Genomic DNA, 22,439 nt, shown 5'->3' with positions numbered 1-22,439 from the left:
TGGTCTCTCTTGATTATTTTTTGCTGTAGAGATTTTGATTTGGACAAAGTGACCAGTATAAATTATAAAAGAGCGATATTTCTTAGTCCGGAAATGGTGAGCAAACATGCTGATTTCATGGGCCTTCATCCTTCTTTGGGATCTGCTAATACAGATTTTTGTGTCCACGAGGGGTTACATTGGCCCACCGAAGGCAAATGGGATTTGCATGATTCCGGGGTCTGCAATACTAAATCCCAGTACAGGATTAATGCTATGGTTTGTAGTAAATTTACATACATAATATATAACTCATCCATACTGTATAACTTATTTCCTTCTCTTGTGGAAAATTGCATGTTTTCAAGTCAAAGTTATATATGGACTTTCCATTCACATAAATCAATGGATGTTAGCATGTACTAACTGATATACCTGGCTGCACTGTACAGACACATTTGCTGTATGTACTGTAATTGTTAAGCCATTCATCAACTAAATGTGGCCAAAGAAATGATTTATACATATTTTGTGGGAGATGAAAATTTCTGCTCCTTCTAATTAACCTTGAACTAGTGATTGATCATTCATTAGAAAAGTATTGGGGTGGGCGAAGGGAAATTCTTTCATGTCTGCCAGGTGTGATATAAAGCTTTCAAATAGAGCTATTTTTCAACAACAAAACCCACCAAAAATATTCTGGCTGAAAACTGAGAAAGCTTGATTTGAAAATGCAGTTGTAGTGCCTTGTGGGAGTGTAGTGCCTCATACTCTCATTCTCTTCTGTAAGATAGATTCCCTGGCTGGATTACATCCAGAGGTGAAAGTAAGCCGGCTTCTCCGGCGGTGATTTAAAGGGCCCAGGACTCCAGTTCCTGTGGGGAGCCCCGGGCCCTTTAAATTGCTGCCAGAGCCCTGGAGCTCTGGCAGCTGGGCTTGGGCTGGAATTTAAAGGGCCTGGAGCTCCAGCCACTGCGGGGAGCCCCGGGCCCTTTAAATCACCACCGGAGCCCAGCCACCACTACCCCTGGCAGCAGGGCTCCAGCAGCAATTAAAAGGGCTCGGGGATCCCGCAGTGGCAGGAGCACTGAGCCCTTTAAATCCCTGCCAAGCCCTGCTGCCCTGGGGTAGCGGTGGCAGGGATCCCACGGTGATTTAAAGGGCCTGGAGCTCCGTGGCGGCCGGAGCCCCGCAGCAGCAGGAGCTCCAGGCCTTTTAATTTTCCCCTGAGTCCCGGGGCTCCCAGCCGCCTCTGCAGCTGGTAGCTCAGGGGTGATTTAAAGGCCCTGGGGCTCCCAGCCACAGCCAAAGCCCCAGGGCCTTTAAATCTTGAAAGGTCCTGCCAATTCCGGTTGAGACCACGCCTCTTCCAGTTGAGCTCACAGCCCCGCTCCAGACTCCGGCGTACCAGGAAGTCCTTTAAGCTACTTTCACCCCTGACTACATCTAACATGATACACCATGGTTTCCCCTTAAGGTGAGGGGAGGTAATTGCACCATGGGAATCCTAGCCTTGATGCATCATGGGAGATGAGAAAGTGCATTTTAAAAATGGGAGCCCAGTCTATAGAGAACGATAGGGCTGTAAGAAATAGAACTACAACTCTCATGTGGCATCATGGCAGGATATCCAAAACAACATATTTTAATTTTTGGCTGAAAGATTTCATTTTGGGGGTATTTGATTTTTCAACAAAAAATCAGAATTTTTCATGGACAAGAGATACTTTTTTGCAAAATATTTTGTTTTATGAAAAACCCAATTTTCTGTCTTAACAACATTTTTGATGGACAATTTTAAACCAGCCCAATTCTTCAATTTCTGTAGTTTCATTTTGTATTATGCAAAAACTAAAAAATGTTGCCTAGTGTTTAGGGCATAGGTCTGAGATTCCAGGGTTCTGTTGCTAGTTCTCACACTCATACACTAATCATGGTATTTCACCTGATTTCTGTAAAGAAAACTCACTCACTTTAGTCTTGTGATAGTACCACTAAATACTTATTACAATCAAGGAGACTACTGGAATAAGGTGAATGGGATTTAGCCTTCTGTACCTCAGTTTACTGATCTGTCAAATGAATATAATGATAAACACATACTCCACATTACCAGAGTGAAGCTTTGGCATTTACTTAGTTAATATTTGTAAAGCAATTGGAGTTGCACACATGAAAGGTGCTACTTATATATATAATTTTATTATTATTATTATTATTAAAACCAGAACTCTTTGAAACATAACACACATTTTGATAAAGAATACTAATTTTTAAATGCCAGTGTTACATTATTTTTTCCTTTCCTTCTCTTTTTGGTCACTGGGGAAATCCTTCTTAGTTTTCTACCAATGTGAATATACATTCTACATCTGTTAGTTTGTTTCTTAAAAACAATTATGATAATTTATTGTTATTTATTGAACACCATTAATGTTTTCTCTGAAGTACCACAAACCACAGGAAATACAGTCTTGCCCCAGGGCTCTTGTAATCTAAGTAAAACAGAATATAACAATTTGAGTAGATTGCACATTTACACCTCTAGATTTGGTGCAGGTCAATCTCCAGGCAGTGAAGAATATTTTTTTTAATGAATTTTGGAGAGAAATTGTTTAAAGGATTTCTATAAGGAGTATTTTTAAAGTAGGAATTTGAGTGAAAAGGTAATACATTTTAGCGCTTACAGTTGCTATATGCAGTTTGCTATCTCTGTGCAAACATTAATTAATTCTCACAGTATTCCCATATGATAGATCAAAATTAGTATTCCCATTTAACAGAGAGCGAAATTAAAACACACGGTGCAGCTGAGGTTTCAGCACATGATCCGAGCTAGCTTTAACCTAGCTAGCATGAGTACCATTAGTGAAGTCACAACAGCAGGCTTCAGCACGGTCTGTACAAGCCCGTCTGGAACCCTGAGTACTTACATGGGTGGCTAGCAGCTATTGGTACTTGCACGAGCTAGATTAAAGCTATATTGGGTATGTTTACACGTGCTGTCATCACGCCTCCAACTGCAACATATGCATACCCATACAGAGGTTAAGGTCCTCATCCACAGCCCAGTAACATCATGGAAACTCTTCACTGGGCTTTGGCTCAGATTCTGAAGCACTTGCCCAAAGCCATTGAGTCAGTAATTAGACCCAAGATTAGACTTCATTAGTTTCTGGCTCCTATTCCTGTGTTCGGTCCACTTGTCAACACTGCCCTGTTACAATTATTTGGTTTTAGGTTTTGTCAGTGCATTAGCTTGCCCATTATGTATTATCTGTCAAAACATCTGCTAAGTTTCAGAGTTACCGGATCAATAATTGGAGGAAGAAGTAGAGACCAGTTTATAAGGGGCTTTTCTCTGAGCACCTGGACATAGTGAGAAAGTCGAGCTGGTGATAATTTTTCAATATTATGATTAATTTATTTTATCCAAAATATTTGCACAAGACCTTTTGAAAATACTCCATAAAGAAGTCAGCATTTTTGACCAGCTGTAGTAAGAGAGGAGACTGGACAAATTCAAAGGGACCAAAACAAAGCCCCTTTTCTCCAGCATTTTAAAGGGTGATAAGTGACAACTTTGATGTCAAAGAATCATTTACTGGTTTGTAAAGTTTGATGTGTCTTAGCAAATATACAGCTGCTAAAATGTGTATGTTCTTCTCATTGGTTAAAATCTTACACAACCACTGGTCTTTCTAGTAATTCATTGTTTCTTAATTAGAGCTGATTCAGAAAAACTTTGACCAGAACATTTTCCATTGGAGAATTCAGTTCTGTTGAAATTTAAACAATTTACAAAAATTACATCTTTTTGGCAAGAATTTCATTTTATTGAATAAACATTCCAACAATATTGAAACATCCTGTTTTGAAGTTATAATAAAATGTTGCAATTTTTTCCTTTCAAACTGTCTTTTTATTATGTTTTTTATACTATATTATATTTTATAAAAAATTTTAAAAAGGGTTTTACCAACCCAAAACCACTTCTTTTAAAAAAATTCTTTCTCAGAGAATTTCAAAATTATTGGGTTTAATTCCTAATCAGAATGAAAACAGATTTTTTAAATCTTCACCTCCTTAAGAAAACAGAGTTTCCATTCTCTGCACAGGTCTGTTCTTAATCCTTGTAAGAATGACTCAGTCTTAGAACATTTGCATAGCATACCTTTTAAACATTCATTTTCTTTTGAACAATATTCTAATTTAATCTAAATAATTTGAAATCTGTAAGCAATTTAAGCCACAAAATATTTAAATATTACCCTCTCTACTTAGTAATGTCATTCCTGCCATCCCAGGAAATATTATGAAGAGATACCTTGAACAATATTGGCAGAATCTGAGTGATGGATAAATATGTAAGAATAAGGGGAATTTTGAAAATGAAAAACTCTTACTGGAGTTATAAAGTGCTTGTCAAAGGAGGGTAGTATCACCATCCCCTTTAACAGACACACATCTCTATTTAACAGACAGGTAAAGTGATTTCCTCAAGACTGTCTAACAGGTGAGTGGCAGAACCAAGGAGAGAACCCAGATCTCGTAAGTCCCAGTCAACTGCTCCAGCTGTTAGGCCACATCTGCCTCTAAGGCTGTAGTGATTTAGAGCTTTAAACAGAGGGTTTCTTTGCTGTAATATAGGTACCTCCGACATTTTTAATGTTCGTAGGAATGAAAATGAAAACTGCAAATGTAGCCTCTCTAGCAGGCCAGTCCAAGAAAAATAATCTTGTCCTGTGCCAATAGAAAGGCATTACCATTGAGTTAGGTGGGAATTGGAGCAGGGTTTAAATTGGCAAGCTTATGGAAAGAAGGCCCTGTAGGTTTGTACACCATTCCAGAAGGCCTCCTGAACTTGACTGTATGAACCTGAGTCCCTCCTAGTTTTGACAGTAAAGCAGTTATGTGTTTGCCATCAACTTCAGGCACCTAATGTTGTTCTCTGACAGTGGTAACAGTAATTTCACCATCCCACCTACATAGCCCTCACGTGCACTGTATTTTCCTTCAACTATCATCATTCATCTAAACAAGTTGTTCTACGATTATAATTGCCTGAATGTAAGAATTAATATGAGGCATGCAGTGATACATCACAGGTAAATTAGATGTGTGTTGCCTCAAAACACTATGATGTGTCTTATTATATTTGCATGATGTGTATCACCAGACATGCAACTATACACGTGGGCTTAAGGCAGAAAATAAATTCTTGTAAATTGTGCTCCTCCCGTAGTGGATTTTAAAAAAGCTCATTACATATATTCTTATATCTCAGGGGTAGGCAACCTATGGCATGGGTGCCAAAGGCGGCACACGAGCTGATTTTCAGTGGCACTTACACTGCCCAGGTCCTTGCCACCAGTCCGGGGGAGGGCTCTGCATTTTAATATAATTTTAAATTAAGCTTCTTAAACATTTAAAAAACCTTATTTACTCTACATACAACAGTAGTTTAGTTATATATTATAGACTTATAGAAAAAGACCTTCTAAAAACATTAAAATGTATGACTGGCACGCGAAACCTTAAATTAGAGTGAATAAATGAAGACTCAGCACATCACTTCTGAAAGGTTGCTGACCCCTGTTATAGCTAATAGAAGCACGTTAATATTTTAGAGCAGATTCTGCTCCCCAGTTGTGCAATGTGGAACTCCTCTGCACAATGCAGGACCCTATTACAGACTGCACAATTCCATGAGCAGAGCTCCCACTGGTAGCAAGGGGAGCTCTGTGCAGAGAATGCAGTAAGAATGCTCATTGCGAATTAGAGACTAAATGTTTATAAACTGTCATCTCATTTGTTTTTCAGTGATTACAAGAGAGGCTGTTTCTAGACAAGGGACCAAAGGGCACAGAAGAGCTTGGGCTGGCGGTGTTCAACCCTGGGATGACAGGCAGTAGAATTACCTCTAGCTCTTAGCTTGTTCTGTCAGCAGGGGATAAATTACAGTTTGGACTCCTTAGATAGCCCCATCAGCAGCAGCTAGAGGGGGATGTGCTTGAATGGTCCATCTCCTGGCTGCCCTGACACAGGGCCGTCCCTACCCATACGCAAAGTACGCAGCTGCGTAGGGCACCAGGAAATTTGGGGCTCCAAATTTCCTGGTGACCTACGCAGCTGCATGCTGCTACAGCCCCTGCTCTGCCTCTTCCCTATGGACCCCGCCCCATCCCCGCCTCTTCCCGCCGCTGCTCCACCCCATCCCCAGCCCTACTTCAGCCCTTCCCCTGAGGAATGCCACAGGACAGGCCTGACCCTGCACTTACTGACCCAGACCCAGCCCACTCCGCTCCACTGGCTCCCAGCTGCACCGTCAGTGAGTGCTGGGGAGCAGTTCCTCCCTGCCCCACAAGTCCCAAGGCTGGGAGCCAGGGGAGCAGAGTGGAGTCGGACCTGCCCTGCACTCACCGGGCGGCAGGAAGTGGAGCGACCTGGCCCCAAACCACTCCTCCAGCTCATGCTGGGGGATGGTTTCCCCCTGCCCCTCAAGCCTGCTCCTGCCCCCCCACGAAGGCCTGGGGCCAGATCCTGCCCCCCGCCCCAACACACATGAAGGCCTGCCGTGGGGGGGGGAGCTGCATATGGCACCAAAATGGCTAGGGATGGCCCTGCCCTGACTACTCATCCTGTCTGGTCTATGCCTGCTGGCTCCAGACCACAGCAAAACAGAGGCAACTGTCCCTTCTTGGAGGACTTTCCACAGACAGGAACCTACAGTCCAGGTTGCATTGGCTTTCACCAGTGGGACCCAGTGAGGCAGTCAAGCCCTGGGAGTCTGTTTGGTGGAGGTTTTAATTTGATCAATGTTTTAATTTAGTAGCTCATCAAATTTATCCATGAAAGGTTTCAATCTTATAAAAGCTAAAATAAATAAATAACTGCAGATAGATTTTGAATGAGTATGAAGTTTTAGGGTTATGTCTACACTTTGAGCTGGGGGTGTCAAGGAGACATACTCATGCTAGTTCTCATCGCATTGGAGAGCTAAAAACAGAATCTAACCGCAGTAGTGTGAGTTGCAGGAGGCATAGCTGCCCCAAGTACAAGCCCAGGAGAGACCCTAAGCATGTATGGAGGGTGGCTGGCCCATCCTGCAGCTCATACTGTTGCAGCTACACTATTTTTAGCATGGTAGCTCAATCAGTGCCCTGGCGAGTATGTCTCCTTGAGATGGGGATTTCACCCCCAGCTCCAAGTCCAGATATACCTTAGATGTGAAAACCTCATGGAAAGTTCAAGTGGCTAAAATAGGACATAGACATGCTCTGAAAAATTTCCCTGAAATGCTTGCTTTGTTGGAAAAAGGGTAGAAAACAGGCAACCCTGTTTGTTTGTTTTTTAAAAAAAGGTTCTGCTTAAGTGTGGACCCTATATGAAGATTAGATGTGATGCTGTCATTAAGGACCTGTTGATTTCCAGGATAGTTTTCCCTGAGTAAGGAGAGATAAATGGTGTCCTGGGTCATACTGATTTCCCAATTGTTATTGAACAAAAAATGTTTGGAGTCCCATAGATTAACTCTCAATAGCATTTTAGTGTCAGGGTTACCACCAGAAGTGAGTACTGCTCGTGGCACATGCCTTAGAAAATACAGTGGCATTGGTCCTGATAGGAGATATTTGGGCACACAGTATTGGTAGAAAGAGCGCTTGTCTATTCAAAGGTTAATACCAAACTTTGCAAAGTGTACAGTAAAGCATTCCAATGTAGCTGAAACTGATACCAATGTATTAATATAACATTAATTAATATACAGTATGAAGAGTGTAGTTGTTTTAGCACAGTGTGTCTATACACACACAACACATACAGTACAGTGGTAAGGTGCTTTGAATATAAATCATAATTATTTTAAAAATCCCACCCTAATTAATCATCAAAACTCTAACAATTGGCAATAAGAAGTATTTTTCTACAAGGGTTTTTTTTAAATGGAATTGCAAATAAACTCTGTATAATTAAAGACGTGAAGGTAAATGTAAGTGTAATAGTAAAGGAAACTCTTCACCCTGTTTCAATAACAGATTTGCTTCACAATAAATTTCAATTAAAAACAACTTTTTTCCTGATAAAATAAGTAGACAAAACAAAGCTTCAAATCAGTCATTTGGTACAGTCCAGGGATGGCCAATATTGGTCAGCACAGGCGACGAATATTGCTTAGTTATTTACTGAAGAGATAAACCTGTGTAGTGAACTTGTCATAGCATGGGGGAGGAGGAGGCTTTTGGATAATGGCTTTCAAGATGCCAGTGGAGGCAGGGACACTTGTCAGTGAAAGCGGGATATGTTGTCAGCTAGGAGGCAGTGTGGGTGCCTGTCATTTAGGGGAGGATAAGGTATTTTATTAGCTGGATGGGGGGCCCTTGTCGCTAGGAGGTGTAGGAATGTTTGGCAACTGGGAGAGCATTTGGGGAATAAGTATCATTCAAAAACAGGGGTATCCTTGGGGTGAAGATATTGCCACAAGAGATGGATGGGTGGGTTTTCACCTTGAAAGGAGGCTAGAAGCACTTGGTCATGTATGGAAAGTTCTGGAAGTTAGGAGGGTAGTCAGGGACTTTTAACTAGTGATACGGAAGGCTAGTACAGCTGGGAAGATTGGGTTGTTTTGATTTTCAGTTAGGTGTGTCTGCCTCGTAGGCTTTTTTCTCTGCTCTTCAGATCACTGCTGACCTTCCTGTTTTTCTCCTTATGACTCCACTTTTCTAGCAGCAGCACCTACCTACATTACCAAGGAACTTATAGTCCATCTGCTTCTATACCTTGGCACTGGGAAAATTCCTCCCAGTTGAATTTTTGTGGACTCTGCCAGGCAGTAGATTCTGTGGTGTTTCAGATCCCATTCACTCACTTCAGTATTTCATGCATTCTGCTTCATGCTAGAGAGTTCAACACTGGGAGGCATAAAGGCCCACCATCCTGGCAGGTGAAGTTATTCTTGGGGATGGGAGATTACATTGGGAAAGAGTCAGTAGATGCCAAAAATGCTGCAGACTGAGATATAGCAATCCCCGTTCTACTATATCTACAACTACTTGACTTTGTATCCTAGGTGATAAAAAAACACATATAAACTAAACCAGGGTTTCTCAGACAGGAGTTACCGCTTGTGTAGGGAAAGCCCCTGGCAGGCTGGGCCGATTTGTTTACCTGCCCGTCCGCAGGTCTGGCCGATTGCAGCTCCCACTGGCTGCAGATCACTGCTCCAGGCCAATGGGAGCCGCTGCGGCCAGTAAGACCCTCATCCCTCGCCACTTCCAGCAGCTCCCATTGGCCCGGAGCAGCGATCCATGGCCAGTGGGAGCCACAATCGGCCGGAACTGCGGACGGGGCAGGTAAACACATTGGCCCACCAGCGGCTTTCCCTACACAAGCGGCGACCCCTGTTTGAGAAACCCTGAACTAAACCCATCAAAACCTTGCACTGATCATCTACTACTATGCAACAGGCTATAATTAGAAAGTGTTCTGAAAGATAGAGGACTACAGTATTTATTTATGTTTAAAAATAAAAAATCATTAAACACCTAACATGATTAAATCAGTTGCCTGTGTGAACTGTCATGCAAAGCATAATTAAATTAAATTGAAAAAACCCTCATAATTTGAGGATCTTTTTTTAGATGTTTTAAGAGCTTTGCATACCAAAATTAGTGTTTGATTAATTTATGGTTTGATCTTCTTCTGGTTTAAAATACTTCTTATCATAATACTTCATTGGGGACATTAATTCTTCTTTGAGAAAAAGCCGTGTATGTAATTGCCTGGCGACATTAAGAATTGATATATATATACATATTTATTTTCTAGGAGCAGGAGGTTGACAAATCAGACACATCAATCTCTCAGCAACAGAGAAGTCCACAAGGTCTGAGTGACACTGGGTATTCTTCTGATGGGATATCAAGTTCACTTGGTGAAATTCCAAGTTTTATCCCCAGTGATGAAAAAGATTTACTCAAGGAACTTTCTAAAAAAGATACTTTTTCGCAAGAAGGTAGTCCTTCAAGCCCCTCAGATCTTGCCAAGTTGGAAAGTACAGTTCTATCAATTTTGGAAGCTCAGGCAAGTACACTTGCTGAGGAAGAGTCTGGGAAGACCAGAGATCTTTATGGTATATATGGCGAACAGACAAAAGATCCACATAGAACAAAGCCTTTGCCAATGACTCCAGAACCTTACAGTTCAGATGAGGAGGATCTGGAAGACATTCAAGAAGAAGATGAAGAAAGTCTTGAAGAAGATGGAAAACAAAGTGTTCCAACTCAGAAAGACTATAAGGAAAAGACAGATGCAATAGATGATATATCAACAAGAAGGCAACGCTATGATTCTGTAGAAGACAGCAGTGAGAGTGAAAATTCACCAATCACAAGAAGAAAAAGACGAACTAGTGTTGACTCTTCAAGTAGCGATGAGTACAAACGAGAAGACAGTCTAGGATCAGGTGATGATGAAGACTTCATTCGAAAACAGATTATAGAAATGAGTGCTGATGAAGATGCCTCAGGTTCTGAAGATGATGAATTCATTAGGAACCAGCTTAAAGAAATCAGTGTAATTGAAAGCCAAAAGAAGGAAGAAGTGAAAGTCAAAGCTAAAGGGACAGCTGGAAAACATAGAAGGATGATGCGGAAAAGTAGCACAAGCTATGATGAGGATGCTGGAAGACGTCACTCATGGCATGATGATGATGATGATGATGATGATGATGATGATGAAACTTTTGATGAAAGCCCAGAACCAAAATATAGGGAAACCAAAAGTCAAGACAGTGAAGAACTCACTGTAACTGGAGGAGGTGGAGGCCTTAGACGTTTCAAAACAATAGAACTCAACAGCACGATAACAAATACATATTCTGAGGAATCTGAACCACAGAAGGGTAGCTTATATTTTGATGAAGAGCCAGAGCTAGAGATGGAGAGTCTTACAGATTCACCAGAAGACAGATCTAGGGGAGAAGGATCTTCTAGTTTGCATGCCTCCAGTTTTACTCCAGGTACATCTCCCACATCTGTGTCATCTCTCGATGAAGATAGTGACAGCAGTCCTAGTCACAAAAAAATGGGAGGAGAAAGCAAACAGCAGCGCAAAGCCAGACACCGGTCACATGGTCCTCTTCTTCCCACCATTGAAGACTCTTCAGAAGAAGAAGAGCTAAGGGAGGAAGAAGAGCTGCTAAAGGAACAAGAGAAACAACGTGAATTAGAACAGCAGCAAAGAAAGAGTTCTAGCAAAAAATCTAAGAAAGACAAAGATGAACTAAGAGCACAGAGAAGACGGGAACGTCCAAAGACCCCACCAAGTAATCTTTCTCCTATTGAAGATGCATCTCCAACAGAAGAGTTACGACAAGCAGCAGAAATGGAGGAGCTGCACCGATCTTCCTGTTCTGAATATTCACCAAGTATTGAGTCAGATCCTGAAGGATTTGAAATCAGCCCAGAAAAAATAATAGAAGTGCAAAAGGTTTATAAGTTGCCTACAGCTGTCTCTTTATATTCTCCAACAGATGAACAACCTGTTGGAGTCCTAAAAGAAGAAAGTAGCCAAAAAACATTAAAAAGTGCTGAAGAGGTATATGAGGAAATGATGCACAAATCCCATAAACCCAAACTATTTCAAAGTGCAAATGGAAAAGAAGTGTTTGAAAAAGACTCTTTATATGGTGGCATGTTAATAGAGGATTATATTTATGAATCTTTAGTAGAGGACACATATAATGGAACTATTGATGCTAATCTTGTAATGAGACAAGATGAAAGTAGTGAATTTATTCAGCAGAGAGGGAGAGAGAAAAAAATAAAACCTCCAGATCAGATTTATGAAGAAACTATGCAGAAAATTGTAGATCGACAGAGAGACTATTACAATGTAGAGCCTTTGCATTCAATTGTGCCTCAAGAAGACATTGTGTCTAGTTCTTACATTATACCAGAAAGTCATGAGATAGTTGTACTTGACAGTGTTGTAACTTCCACCACTGAGGAAAAGCAGTTGTTAGATGCAGATGCTGCTTATGAGGAGCTTATGAAACGACAAAGAATGCAGCTAACACCAGGCTCCAGTCCAACTCAGCCTACATCTGATTTAATTCCTGCACCAGATACAAATGTATTTATAGTTGGAGATATAGTGGATGGTGAATCTTTAGCGTCAAGTGCTCCTTTGACAGTTTCAGATACAGCTTCAGTCGGCAGCACAGTGCTTTCTATTCCAGATGTTAAAATAACTCAGCACTTTACTACAGAAGAAATAGAAGATGAATACCTAACAGATTATGCCAGAGAAGTTCAGGAAATCATTTCTCATGAAACGTCAATATTGACCTACTCTGAGGCATCAGAAAGTGCGACATCAGTTTTACCTTATGATACACCTTCTCTTACATCATCTACATCTTCAATTTGTACCACTGATAGCTCATCACCTATTACTGGAATAGATAGCACAACTGCAGGTTATGTAGACATAGCAGATGTTGTAGGTAAATTAGTACATCCTGAAGATATTGGCACAATAGTACAAGTTCCCTTAAGTTTCACAAAAGAATATTCTGAAATAAGCACACCTTATGAACCTGTTACTGTTCTCCCTAAAAAGACAGTTGTATCCACAGATATGGCAAGTGTGGATCATGGTGTAATGTCCTTGCCTGAAGATGCACCTTCTGTTGTCACAACTATGGCTATAAAACCGAAGCAATATTCTTCTGACTTCACTACCTTTGATTCACCCAAACCAGAAACAGAGACAGCCAAAAAAATTAAAAGTACAGCTGATGCTGGTATTGCTAAATTACTTTCTGAGGATGTACACAAAGGAGCTGAGTTCGACATGGCAAGGATTATCTTGGCTGAGGCAGCATCTGACCTATCTCCTGTGTGTATAACATCAGAGCCCGCCCCAGTCATATCTTCTGCATCTACTACCCATGTTACAACTAAGAGCAGCACTGTATCTGCATTACCATCTATTGCTTCTTCAGTTCCTACTGTAACATCCAAAGTATTCTCATTTTTTAGAAGCTCTCCTTTGGATTTTTCATCCCAATCATCTCCGCCACCTCCACCCCCTCCTCCTCCACCTCCACCACCTCCACCTCCCCTACCATTACCCCCACCGACTCCACCAAAGCCAGCTATTTATCCCAAAAAGAAGCCACATGTTCAGGCTCCAATGACAACAGCTCCTGCAGTGGCACCTTCACTTACTAGTGTTGTAGCCATAGAGGCCACAGAGGTGTTGAAGAACAACGTGGCATCTGCCCAAAAAATATACATCCCGATACCACCTCCTGTGCCACCCAAGCCATCCTTAATTCCAGCAGGGCTTGTGTTCAGTCACAGGCCCGTTGAGGTAACTAAGCCTCCAATTGCTCCTAAGCCAGCAGTTCCTCAGCTCCCAACAGCTGCTCACCAGCCAGCAGAGAAACAGCCAAAACCAACAGGTTTGCCATTGAAAAGTATGACTTTGAATTTGGTCTCTTCAGCAGAGTGCAAGTTGACATCCCCGATGTCCCCTTTGTCTCCACATTCTAACAAATCTTCACCAAGGCTGACCAAACCCTCACAGGAAACCTATGTTGTTATCACATTGCCATCTGAACCTGGAACTCCCACAGAGTCTGTAACTAGTCAAGCTATTACCAGTTGGCCTTTTGGGTCATCCTCTAAGGAACAGCTTCCCCAAAATGTGCAGCCTCTGTTTACTCCATCTATGAAAGCCATGGAAATTCAAAGTATGAGAGATCACAGCATGTATGTTTCAGATGCTTTGCAAATGCTTGCCAATGTTCCTGTCACAGCACAATCAACTTTTGAAACAGTCCCTAGTTCGGTAACACAGTTAATAACAACAGAGGTGACCAAGACCACAGTGTCTGTGGTGAAAAGCTCAGTTCCCACTGTTGGTGTAGGTAGTGTCTCTATTACTATTCCTCCAGAGCCCACACAAATAGGTGAGCAACCCAGGTGTAGAGAGAATGGAAGATTCCATCTGTTTGGTGATATTATTGACCTTCGTACTTTAACTAAAATGGATGAAATGAATATTGAAATGACAGACAGCTGTGTGGATCTGTCTGCTTTTCCCATGGATGTGAGAAGACAAACTATGGCAAGTGATATATGTGGCCGGCCAGTAAGTGCAGTCCAACCAGCTGTCATAAATCTTAGCACTGTGTCAGCTGCAGAACCCTCTCTAGCACTAGTCTCAGAAACAGTAACAATAATGACCTGCACAGCTACTGTAAGTTACCCATCAAGTACAGAAAGCCTTGTAGATCTGGGGCATGCAATGACAACACCACTGCAGCTGACCACGTCAAAACATTTTGAGCCTGCATACAGAGTAACAGGCAGCCAGGCATTCTCTGCAGGTAGAGATGAAGTGCCAATAAACTTATCCCTGGGTACTTCAACACATGCAGTGTCCTGGGCTACTGCAATGCCTGTTACTGTACCTCCTGTTGGTATGACAAATGGTTGGACGGATGTCTCCACATCCCAGGAGCTAATAGAGAGTGGAGCAGTTGACCTTAGCACCACAAAATCCCACAGAACACTGGTGACAGTGGATGAAGTTACTTCAGGAGTTGTTACCAGTGTAATAGAAGAAGATGAAAAGCCTGTTGATCTGACTGCAGGGAGAAGAGCTGTTTGTTGTGATGTGGTTTATAAATTACCATTTGGCAGTAGCTGTACAGCACAGCAGCCTCCAACCACACTGCCTGAAGATCGGTTTGGTTACAGAGATGACCATTATCAGTATGATCGCTCAGGGCCATATGGGTACAGAGGATTTGGAGGTATGAAACCATCCATGTCTGACACTAATTTATCAGAAGCTGGTCTTTTTGTGTACAAAAGCAAGAATAGCTTTGATTATCGAGTTGAGGCAACAGATGCAGCAGTAGATCTAACTTCTGGAAGAGTCACTGCAGGTCAGTATGAAACAGCAGCAGATCTTTCTTTGAAATATAATTGTGGTGTTCCTCATCTCATATCAGGATAATTTTTTTTAATTTTTCCTCCTCTTATTGTGTTTTCTGTTGGACAATGTGACAAATTATTATGGATTCCACATGTATTTTATTTCTTCATTTTACATATGTGTTTTGCACAGAGGTCCTGCATGTGCCTGCATGTTCAGCAATGCTTTTTTCTTCACATCTAAAGTAGATCATTAACCTGAAGATTTGCATGCAGTTCCCCATCCCTGTTTAATTCATCAAGGTGGGATGGCTTTCAGAATCCACAAAGCAGCATTCTTTTTGGGGACTGGACTATAACTCTGCCCTATAATTTCAGGTGAGGTAATGGATTACTCAAGCAAGACCACTGGTCCTTATCCAGAGACTCGGCAGGTGATTTCAGGTATCGGGATTAGTGCACCACAGTACTCCCAAGCAAGAATAGTACCGTCTCTGGGATCCCAGTATGGTGTTGGAAGTGTGTTAAGATCCTCTAATGGTGTCGTTTATTCCTCGGTTGCAACTCCGATCCCAGCCACATTTGCCATAACCACACAGCCTGGTTCTATTTTCAGTACAACTGTCAGAGATTTATCTGCTGTCCAAACAATTGACTCAGTGTCCTCATTATCAACCTTGCAACAGAATCAGCCACTTCCAAGATCATACAGTTTCTTGACAACAGTGGCAGCTGACAAAGACAATGCAATTACTGGCATTGTTATTGACACAGGGTTGCAACCTGGAACTATAGAAACTATTACCACTGAGCCAACTGACCTGATGCCTGCTTTAACTATAGCTTCTGAAGCTTTTACAGATGTACTTGAAGATGAAGTTGCACTTCTCATTGCCCCTGAAGAAGACAAACAGCAGCAGCTTGACCTGCAACGTGAACTGCTTGAGCTTGAGAAACTTAAGCAGCAGCGCTTTGCAGAGGAACTAGAGTGGGAACGTCAGGAAATCCAAAGGTTTAGAGAACAAGAAAAGTTAATGGTCCAAAAAAAACTTGAGGAGTTGCAATCCATGAAGCACCATCTCTTATTTCAGCAAGAAGAGGAGCGACAAGCTCAGTTCATGATGAGGCAGGAAACCTTAGCCCAGCAGCAATTACAGCTTGAACAATTTCAACAACTTCAACAGCAGCTTCATCAGCAGCTGGAAGAGCAAAAAATTCGCCAGATATATCAATATAATTATGACCCTTCTGGAACTGTCTCTCCACAAACAAGCACAGACCAAGCCCTTCTGGAAGGGCAGTATGCTGCTACAGAAAATGGCCAGTTTTGGACTAGCGATGACCCAACCACCACAGCTTCCACTATGCTGGGCATTGAAATTCCACAAAGCCAAACATGGTACACAGTTCAGTCAGATGGCATTACGCAATATATATCTAGGCCTGGTATGCTGAGCTCTGTTTCAGAAATGTCTCTTAAGGACATAGATATGAGAGAGGAGAAACAACTGAAAAAGAGAAGCTCCATGCCAAAATTGCGTGGTCAGTATGACAAGCTTGATGAGACTCTGGAAAAAGAGCCCAGTTGTTTTAAAAAAATAGTGGACAGTGGAGTACAAACTGATGATGAAGATGGTGCAGACAGAAGTTACACAAACAGGAGAAGGAGAACTAAGAAGAGCGTTGACACAAGTGTTCAGACAGATGATGAAGATCAAGATGAATGGGATCTTTCTAACAGATCAAGAAGAAAGTCTCATGTTGGGAAATATGAGGGTACCACTGAGGTAGACAAGGCTAAGCCATTTTCCAAAGTGTCTAGCATTGCAGTTCAGACAGTGGCAGAGATCTCTGTACAGACAGAACCTGTAGGGACCATAAGAACACCTTCAATAAGGGCCAGGCTGGATGCTAAGGTTGAAATCATTAAACATATTTCAGCTCCAGAGAAGACATACAAAGGAGAAAGTTTGGGATGTCAAACAGAAACAGACTCAGATACACAGAGTCCCCAGTACTTGACAGCCACATCTCCACAGAAAGATAAAAAGCGTCCAACACCATTAGAAATAGGCTATTCATCCCATCTTCGTGCAGATTCCACACTACAGGTAGTCCCTTCCCCTCCTAAATCTCCCAAAGTTCTATATTCACCCATTTCACCTGTTTCGCCAAGCAAAGTTATAGAGTCTGCCTTTGTACCCTATGAAAAATCCATCACTGATGACGTCAGTCCTCAGAAGATGCTACATGCTGATATTGCCAAGGGTCCTCCACCGAGCCCAAAATCAGCAAAGATGATGCAGCGCTCTGTGTCGGATCCTAAGCCATTGAGTCCAACAGCAGAAGACACTTCCAGGTCTCAGTTTCAATACACTGAGGGATTTGTGGTAAGAATTGTTTGTTGTTTCTTTCTTTAACATCAAAACTGTGAGGTTCTTTTTGTGCGACGTGGGGATGTTTCACTCATGAACAGGATCTGTTCAAAATAATTGTTTATACACCATGCTGAAGAAGTACCATGATGTGTCAGAAGCTTGTTGCAGTGATTATTTGTTTCATTGCTTGTTTTGGAAAATGAAGAGAGTCTCACATTATTTTCTCAATGAGGTATTAAAAGACACACTATGCAGATACACTAAGGTGCTGAATGCATGTGCCTTTCAAGTTACCAATAACCCCAGACATACTTCTGGCTGGTTGAACTATCCTTTTTGTCCCCATTGGAAAAGGGAAGGAGAATTTCTCCCTGGAGTTCTCAATTAAGTATGGATTCTCTTGATCTCTCAATTTGTACTTGTTTGACCGCTCCCCCATTCCTAGAAGTCTCATATCACAGCTACCATCTTTCTGGATAAGGAGAAGTAGGTGGGTGTCACCTATGTGTTCAGTGCTGCTTGTTAATGGCAATGGGGGTCAATTTGAAATAAAAGGAGACATTCCCACCCCAGGAAATCAATGTATAATTTGTGGAACATTCCCTGGGAAATGAAACATGCCACTGGCTGAGAATCAAGCCTGTATTATTTTTATTATTTGAGAAGGAGGAGAGATTCATCATTTAGTATATTCCCAGTTGTTCCATTTGTGCGTGTGTGTTCCCTGTGATCATTTGAATGTGCTGTTGTTTAGTTGTAAAAGGCCAGTGGGAGACCTCACTCTGGTTTCTCTATTAATATTCTGTGTTTTTCTTCTGTATTTAGCTATGTTTGGACGTGTGAGTGGTTCCAGGATATGGCATGGGGTGTAATAATGAGTGTTTCTCTCCTGCTTCTACGTTTGCATGTATGTTGTGTTTTCCAATTTCAGGCTATCTACTCCCACCCTCCAGGGTCCAGAATGTGTGCAATTCCTGCACCAACATAGAATTATAGAATTGTAGGACTGAAAGGGACTTTGACTGGGCATTTAGTACAGTCCCCTGCACTGAGGCAGGACTGAGTATAATCTAGATCTTCCCTGACAGATGTTCGTCTAACCTGTTCTTAAAAACCTCCAATGACAGCAAATCCAAACCTCCCTAAGTAATTTGTTCCATGCTTAACTACCCTTACAGTTAGGAAGTTTTGCCTAATGTCTAATCTAATTCTCTGTTGCTGCAATTTAAGCCCATTACTTCTTGTCCTGTCCTCAGTGATTAAGAAGGATAATTTATCACCCTTTTACATACTTGAAGACTGTTGTCATGTCCCTCCTTCTCCAGACTAAACAAATCCATTTGTTTTTCAATCTCTCGTCATAGGTCATATTTTCTAGACCTTTAAACATTTTAGTTGCTCTTTTCTGGACTATCTCCAATTTGTCAACATCTTTCCCGAAGTGTGGCACCCAGAACTGGACAACGTACTCCAGTTGAGGCTTTTTCAGTGCTGAGTAGAGTGGAAGAATTACTTCTTGTGTATTGCTTCCAACACTTCTGTTAATTCATCCCAGAAAGAAGTTTGCCCTTTTTTGCAACAGTGTTACATTGTTGACTCATATTTAGTTTATGATCCATGATAATCCCCAGATTTCTTCTGCAGTACTGCTTCCTAGGCAGTCATTTCCCATTTTGTATTTGTGCAGCTGATTATTCCTTTCTAAATGTAGTACTTTGCATTTATCCTGATTGAATTGCATCCTATTAATTTCAGACCATTTCTCCAGTTTGTCCAGATCATTTTGAATTATAATCCTATCCTCCAAAGCACTTGCAAACCCTCCCATCTTGGTATCATCCGCAAACTTTATAAGTGTACTCTCTACGCCATTATCCAAATCATTCATGAAGATATTGAATAGACCCATAGCCAGGATGAATCCCATGAGATCCAGCTCAGTATACCTTTCCATCTTGACTGTGAATCATTGATAACTGTCTAAGCTCGCTTTTCTAACCAGTTGTGCACCCACCATATAGTAGGCTCCTCTAGGCTATATTTCTCTGGTTTGTTTATGAGAAGGTCATGTGAGACAGTATCAGAAGCCTTACTGAAGTTGAGATATATCACATCTACTTAAATCACATCCATGTTGACTTTTATTTACCACCTTATTTTCTTCTAGATGCTTACAAATTGATTTGTTCTGTTATCTTTCCGGGTGCCAAGGTTAAGATGACTGGTCTATAATTCCCTGGGTTGTCCTTGTTTCCCTTTTTTATGGCTAGGTACTATATTAGCATTTTTCCAGTCCTCTTGGATCTTTCATGTCCTCCATGAATTCTCAGAGATAATCACTAATGTCTCAAAGAACTCTTCAATTGGTTTGTTAAGTCTTCTAGGATATATTTCATCGCATCGTGCTCACTTGAAGAATCTAACTTGTGTAAGTAATTCTTAACTTGTTCTTTTCCTGTTTAAGCCTTGGAATCTACCCCATTTACACTGATGTTCACTATGTTAGTAATCCAATCACTGCTAACTTTTTTAGTGAAAACTGAAACAAAGAAGGCATTTAAGAAGGCTATGTTTTCTGTTATTGTCTTGCCCTCCTCATTGAGTAACGGGCCTACCATGTCCTTGGTCTTCTCTTGCTTCTGTATTTGTAAAATGTGTTTCATGTTACCCTTTATATCCCTAGCCAGTTTAATCTTTTTTTTTAACTTAGCCTTCCTAATTTTGTCCCTACGTGCTTGTGGTGGTGTTGTTGTTGTTGTTTTTATATATTCATCCTTCATAATTGGACCTAATTTCCACTTTTGCATGGCTGTTGTTTTTTTGTTTTGTTTTGTTTTTAATTTCAGGTCATTGAAGGTCTCCCGGTTAAGCCAGGGTCGTCACTTACCATGTTTCCATGCAGGTGTAACAATAACACAATAACAAGTGTTCCCTGTGCACTCCTTGAAGGACTCTGAAAAGGGGGAAGACAAGCGGTGTGCTCATGGCACTGCCTCCCTTTTTATCCACCTACTCAACCTTCCTTCCCCCACATTGTCTCCTGAAGTGAGACCAGCACACTGTGGGGAGCAAAGGAAGGAGCAGATTGCACTTCCCCTATAGGCTTGGAGCAGGTCCTGGAAGGACAGTGCATTTCTGGAGCTCATGGGACAGGACACCCCCAACTCACAGCTGCGGTTTAATTAAGCCATAATCTAGCTCTGAATTGTCAGAGGATTATTCTTTCGTTATTATGGGTGCTGTGCTGCCTGCTGTCCTGTGCTGGGGAGAGTGGCTCTTCTTCCCTTCACATCTGTCCTCAATCTATCTTGTATCACATTCAAACATCACCTTTAAGCTCCTCCCTCCTCCAACATGATCTTGAATAAGCACTGTTGGCCCTTTATACACGTGCTTTCCGTCTCCCCTTTTGTCTTGTTAGTTGCCCCTAGTTATATGGGGGTGTTTTATTACATTTTGTTTTTATTGCATGTTGTGCTCCTCTCCAAGCACTTCCACGGAGTGGGAAGCTGTAGAAATTGCATTGTATTATTAACAGAGGCTTCACAGCAGAATGTTGCGTAGTCTAATCACAGCAGGCTTTGGATAGTGTCCTTGATAGGAATGCTTAGATTAAGCTCATAGGGAATACAGAGAACTATTATTGAGTATGCAGAACTAGGCACACTTATTTCTATAAATAGATACAATTGGCATTGATTTATCAATTTGTATAAAGAGGAATGTGGGTCTTATGCACTTCGTAAAAAGTTGTGTGTAACCTGAATAATGAAATTTGTCTCTAAAAGGGTCTTAAATATTAGAGTTTGAAAATATACACTATGAATTAATGGATATGGAGTATGTTATTTTTAATTAATATTTATCATGTCTATTACTTTAGTGCCTAGATGCCAATTGAGAATGGGGCCCCATTGTGCTAGGCAATATATATAAGCAGCCATGTGGAAGTAGACAGTCCCTGCCCCAAAGAGCTTACAGTCTAAATAGACCCGGCATACACAGGGTGAGAAGGGTAGAACACACAAGCAGAGTGAACAATGTGATGATGCCAAACATCATGTTAGTTCCATGTTATTTTATTTTGTTACTTAAATCCCTTTGGTGGGGTTATGTTAGGTGGAGATTAGCAAGATGGAAGGGGTAGCAGAATTGGAGCAGCAGCCAATCAGCACAGGGGAGAGAATGTCCAGAGTGAAAACTACAGAAAGCGACCTGATGACATCATCAGTATCTGAACATCCCTGCTTAAGCAGCTTCTGCAGCTACTCTTTCAGCTTCAATCTTTGGCTGGCTCCTCCCTGTAGTTCATTTCCCCAAGCCCATGTGGCTGGAAGTAGGGGGTTAGGTGCTGATACCTCCAGAGAGGGCATCTTCCTTGCACAGTTTTGGATCCAGGGGATGCTGGGGAGGAGGAGTGGCCCTGGCTGTTTGTAATATAAATGATACACTAGGCAGAGTTTGGTTCAAGAAAGCCTAGACAAATATAAACTCCAGTGGAGCTAAGCTGATTGATACCAGCTGAGGATCTAGCCCTAGGGCTCTAACATCTCAGAAGCACAGGGATGAATTATTGTTTTCCCAATGCTTCTTTCATTGATATAAAAACTGTAGTTATCTTTCATACTCAAAGGGCCCTCCTGCAAGTTAGCTTACACATATTGCCACAATTCCTTAGCTGCCAGTTTGTGTTATAAAAGCTTTTATAGATCTGGACTAACGCGGCTACCCCTCTGATACTTGACACCATGCAAGTTTGTGTTATTCTAACATATCATGGACCCCGCTGCACTTGGACTTAAGTACTGCACCACTTCAAGTTTATCCTAATGTAAACATGCAAGCTGACATGCAAGCTGCTTGTAGCAGAAGCTTTTTGGGGACCTGGGCAATGTTTTTGTTCTGTGTTTGTACAGCACCAAGCACAGTGGGGTTCTTGTCCATGACTAGGGCTCTTAGGTGCTGCGATAATACAAAAATAATAACTAATAATAAATGCACAAAGGAGTGTTATGGGAGGGCTACTCAGAGAATGGCCATATTTAAAACAGCATACAGGAGAAGGGAGTCAGAGTCATCTGTCAAAACAACTTAGTTCAGAGAATTTATATGCACAACAAAACTTGGT

General features: G+C 41.6%; 1 protein-coding gene across 7 annotated transcripts in view; it reads left to right on the top strand.

Moving 5' to 3' along the window:
* PCLO (piccolo presynaptic cytomatrix protein) overlaps positions 1-22,439 on the top strand; it is a 540,429-nt gene that overhangs the window by 261,973 nt on the left and 256,017 nt on the right. For all 7 annotated transcript variants that reach the window (XM_030560944.1, XM_030561095.1, XM_030561007.1 and 4 more), the window contains 2 exons: positions 9,808-14,944; positions 15,312-17,323. In XM_030560944.1, coding sequence (XP_030416804.1) covers positions 9,808-14,944; positions 15,312-17,323 — 7,149 coding nt within the window. The remainder of the gene's footprint in view (positions 1-9,807; positions 14,945-15,311; positions 17,324-22,439) is intronic.

Source organism: Gopherus evgoodei, chromosome 1, assembly GCF_007399415.2.
Source record: "Gopherus evgoodei ecotype Sinaloan lineage chromosome 1, rGopEvg1_v1.p, whole genome shotgun sequence".
Taxonomy (NCBI): domain Eukaryota; kingdom Metazoa; phylum Chordata; order Testudines; family Testudinidae; genus Gopherus; species Gopherus evgoodei.
Note: the sequence above shows the minus strand (reverse complement) of the source record. Positions and strands in the feature narration are given on the sequence as shown.